The sequence below is a fragment of the Cylas formicarius genome, unplaced genomic scaffold, assembly GCF_029955315.1.
Source record: "Cylas formicarius isolate icCylForm1 unplaced genomic scaffold, icCylForm1.1 PGA_scaffold_12__32_contigs__length_19106922, whole genome shotgun sequence".
NCBI classification, from domain to species: Eukaryota; Metazoa; Arthropoda; class Insecta; order Coleoptera; family Brentidae; genus Cylas; species Cylas formicarius.
The window spans coordinates 3115673-3120381 of record NW_026844225.1 but is presented as its reverse complement, the minus strand read 5'-3'; the positions used below and the strand labels follow the sequence as shown (position 1 = coordinate 3120381).

Here is a 4709-nt window from a genome sequence, read left to right as displayed (position 1 = left end):
TAAATGTAATTCCCCCAAAATACTGTCATAGGAGACTGAAGGCACAATTAGACGGTAACCCCACATTAAACAACAACCATGTTCTACAGAAATTTCATGTTTTTTAAGAAAATAAGGTTTAAAATCTGTAGAGGGGCACGTTTGTGGCCAACCGTTTCGAACAAAAAATAGAATTTTGCTCAAAACGACATCTTTTGAGGTTTGTTCTTTAATCTTTTGGAAATTAACTGGGAATTATGAATTTTCGATGTAATTTAAATATGAAATTTGATCTTGTTTCCACGAGTCGAATAGTAACGGATTGCTGGCATGGTGAAACATATTTTTAGTGTTTCCCCCTAACCGAGATAGGAAATCTGAGTAGTTTTGTTTGGTATTGACATACTTAATTTCGAAACGGAATGAAGATAGAATGTATGCCCATCTTTGTAGGCGGTTGGCTGCAAAAACTCGCAACCCTTTTTTGTCGCCCAGTATTGCCAAAAGAGGTTTATGGTCTGTGTACAGTGTGAACTTGATGCCGTAAAGGTATTGGAAGAACTTTTTGACCCCGAATATTATTGCTAGAGCCTCTTTTTCGAATTGGGAATAGGAGAGTTCGTTTTTATTTAGCAACCTTGAAGCGAACGCGACGGGTCACTCAGTTCCCTCTGTGTAGGTATGACTAATTATTGCCGCTAGACCTATACTGGTTTCATCTAACAATAATTTGATAGGTAATTTTGGGTCAAAATGGGCCAGCACAGATGGAGAAACTAATATATCCTTGATTTTATCGAAGCTATTTTGGCAAGCCGGTGTCCATTCCCAAGGGATGTTTTTTTTTTATAAAATGTATAAAGGATAAAGGATGGACGACCCGTGCGGTAAGAATTTAGCATAATAATTGACGCCCCCGAGAAATGACTTAAGTTCTGTGATATTGGAAGGTACCTTGGTTTTGACCACTGCTTCGACCCTCTCATCGGTTTTGTGCAAGCCGAACCTGTCAATTAAATGACCCATGTAAGTCAAAGATTCTTGCATGAAACTACATTTTTCTTTTTTTAATTGGAAGCCACATTCCGATAATTTTTGAAAGACTTGTTCTAATCGTTCCAAATGCTCAAGATCGTTTCTCCCGGTCACCAGAATGTCCTCTAGGAATGATATAACGCCAGGAATATTAAATAATTGCTCCATGATTATTTGGAAGATAGAGGGCGCGCAGTGTATACCGAAAGGCAATCTTTGATAAGAAAACAACCCCTTATGTGTGGAGATGGTAACCAACTCTTTGGACTGATCGTCGAGCAAAATTTGCTGATACGCTTCTGAAAGGTCGATTTTTGAAAATTTCATTCCCCCCTCTAGTTGGCTAAATAAGTATTCAACTCTTGGAAGAGGAAACTGTTGAAATTCCAATTAGGGGATCCTTATACCGCCGTTTTTTTTTAATATTGGGACGATAGGTGTTGCCCACTTTGAAAATTCTGTGGGCACTAGCACCTTGTTTTTGACTAGCCGGTCCAGTTCTTGCTCAATTTTCGGTTTTAATGCTATTGGAACCGGCCGAGGCTTAAAAAAATTTGGGCTGGCGTTTTCTTTTAATTTTAGCGTGACCTTGAACTTATTGAATGTGTACCTAGCGTACTGCTGAATATTGGTTCGAACTTTTTTAATAAATTTTACAACTTGGCGTCCGAATTTACATATAATAAACTGGTATTGCTATCGACTGATTTACAAATCCCGATATTTAGCATTTTCAGACCATTGCGACCTAATAAGGGTGGCCCGCCTTCTTAATTACATATGTTTTTAGGTTGTAATTTTGACAATCATATGTTATTTTTAAGTTTACAAAACCCAAAGGTTGAAAAGATACACAGACATAATCTTTCAAACGCAAATCATTGCTGATTAACGGATATTTTTAAAAATGTTTGTTATACATTTTTTCCGAAATTGCCGCGTGGGCGAAACCGGAGTCCACTTCAAAATTAAATTGATTTTTATCTATCTCTAATTTAATTAAAATAGGTTTTTCGTTACTTATTGAACTGCTTTGGACATTTTCTGTTTTCTTATGAAACATATTTTGTACAGACGTCTGGGTGATGTTCGTGGGACCTTGCAAGGGTTTATCACTGATAATAAAGCACGGATCGTCGCTATCGTCCAAACCTTCGAGCGCGTTGTCTTTTAGAAAATTTTGACCCACGTTATTCTGCTTACACAAGGGTGCTAAATGTCCTTTTACTCCGCATTTATGACAAAAACAATTGCGGTAGGCACACTCGGACGATTTGTGGTTGGAAATGCCACAACCTGAACAAGAGTGGAAACTTGATGTTTTCGATCTTAGTTCCTTTTGGGGGGTCCTTGAATTTGACTTACCCCTGCTCCGATGAAAAATACCTGGTTTTTGATTGTTATAAAAGAGCTCTTCTGGTTCTCTCTTGATTTGTGTGGATGTATCTTTCGACGCGCGGTTTTCGTGGTCAAAAAATGCAGATTCCTTTGACAAGGCGATTTTTTCCATAAACTGGAAGGTGCACTTGCTACTTTGAGGATTTTCCTCAAATAAGCGGTCACTAAAACGCACATCATTTAAGCCAATCGTGAATATATCCCTCATTAATTGGTCGAGAGTGATAGAGGCATCAAACCCAAAAAAATTTTTTATGCGAGCCGCCCAATCACACACTTTTTCACTTGGCTCCTTTTTTGCTGTGTAAAATTTTGATCTTTCCGAAAAATACGAACGCACGGGAGAAAAATGCTTTAATAACAACTTGTCTAACTCTTCAAACTTCAGCTCCGGCGGCGTTTTCGGCACGCACAAATTTCGTAACAAAACGTAACATTCTTCGTTTAATGTGTTTAGAAGTGTTTCCCATTTTTAATCCTCATTCGCGGCGAAAAACTGTTGAAGTCTCTGGGAAAAAATTGCATAATCTGACTTTTCCGAGTCAAATGAATCAAGGTTCCCAAGAAAAGTCGACATTTTAAATAATATTTTGGTTCGGTTTGGTTCGACCACGACAATGGAATCTTTTACTCACGACTCCGTAGAATACGCTGCCCGGCAAGTAACTGCCGTGGATAGCCCTAGGAAAAAGTACCGCATCACGGTTTACAAAAAAAAAAATTGGCATATAGAACAATTTCAAACACCGCTCTAAATAGTATTTAGCAGAAATTATCGGAAGAACGTAATAATTCTAAAAATGTACCCAAAAATTAAAAAAAAATCTGAAGTTATTGCATAATATTCGCATATAAAAAAACAAAACTTGTTGGTGCCACTTTGTTTAATTAAAATATTATTTTAATAATGTTGCCTAATGGAGCTGAAGATTTATATAATACAATAATAATTAAATAATCGAAAAATAGCAATTCGTGCAACTAAATAAAAAAAGAATAATTGTTTTTAAGTGATCGAGGATGGCTCGGTTGGTAAGTCGTTAGACCTGCCAACTTGACTTGCAGCAGGTTGTAGGTTTGATTCCCACCTGGAGCCTTGGGTGTTGTTATTGCGTTTGTTGACCGACGCGAGTTCACAAGTTGTTGAAAAAAGAAAAGGTTTATGCAATGAGCGGATTGTCTCGATAAGAAGAGAGTAAGAGAAACAAAAGAGTTTCCCGACGTGTATCACACAATATTGTTTTAAATTCTAATATGATTAACATCTAACATCATATAAAGAGTACGGCATTGGCATTAGGATGTAATTATGATTGATAGATATGATAAATATGATGAATTTGAATAAACATTTATTAATTATTTAATTTTTTAATAGGAAAAAAGTCTTGTGTACTTGTGTTACGTTTCCGTTAATTCCAACTTAGCGTACTTCTTAATTTGTTGTAAAAGAAATAAAATTATCTATTTCCACCGTTTCTACAAGCTAACAAAACAACTAGGCGATGCAGAGCCGTTACCCCACAATTTTGTGCCAGTCTGGAAAAGTTAATAGTGACAGTGTTGCCACGTAACAAAGCCGCAAAGGACGCCTGGAAATCGACTAGCTGAAAGTAGAATATATCTTGTAAAATATACAGAGACTGGGTCTCGCGCCTCTACCGGGTATACAGTTGAACTATCAATATACAAGAAAATTCAGTTTACTATGATCGTAGCGTCTTCCTGAAAATGTTAATTTAGACTACTTAGATCTTGTGTATACTGTTTCTATAGCGCTACAACCGGGCGTCCATATATGGACGCCCGGTTGTAGACGGACGCTCGGAAAATAGCAGATTGTTAATGTACGGACGCTTGTAAGATAGTGGGATATATATATATATATATATATATATATATATATATATATATATATATATATATATATATATATATTATACGAATAAGGAAATCTTTTTACTTACATTTTTAGTATAAAATAATTTTTGCCACATTTCATTTTATTTATTTTTTTAAATATAATTAAATCTAAATTAATAATAATAATAAACTGAAAATTATGTATTTAAAACTTCATTAGTACCAAAAATTTTTATTTCAATTTTAATTTTCTTTTACCAAAACAAATTAATTATATATAAAAACATTATATTCAACAGTTTAGTCACAAGCGGAGCGCAGCGGAGAGAGTGTCTAAAACAACATATGTTTAAAATATATTTAATTTATGGATATTTCCATTTACATCTCATTTTCAGTTTTATTTAATTTCATTAAATATAAATTAATTAAAT

The 4709-nt window shown here is 35.2% G+C and overlaps 1 protein-coding gene across 1 annotated transcript; it reads right to left on the bottom strand.

Annotated features, from left to right (window-relative positions):
- Positions 1 to 683: 683 nt before the first annotated feature.
- Positions 684 to 3112, bottom strand: LOC132695751 (uncharacterized). Its single transcript, XM_060660206.1, has 5 exons — positions 3048 to 3112; positions 2380 to 2576; positions 2035 to 2310; positions 934 to 1313; positions 684 to 698 (listed from the first exon to the last, which is right to left on the bottom strand). The coding sequence occupies exons 1-5, from the start codon at positions 3110 to 3112 to the stop codon at positions 684 to 686; spliced, it is 933 nt and encodes a 310-aa protein (XP_060516189.1).
- Positions 3113 to 4709: the final 1597 nt, after the last annotated feature.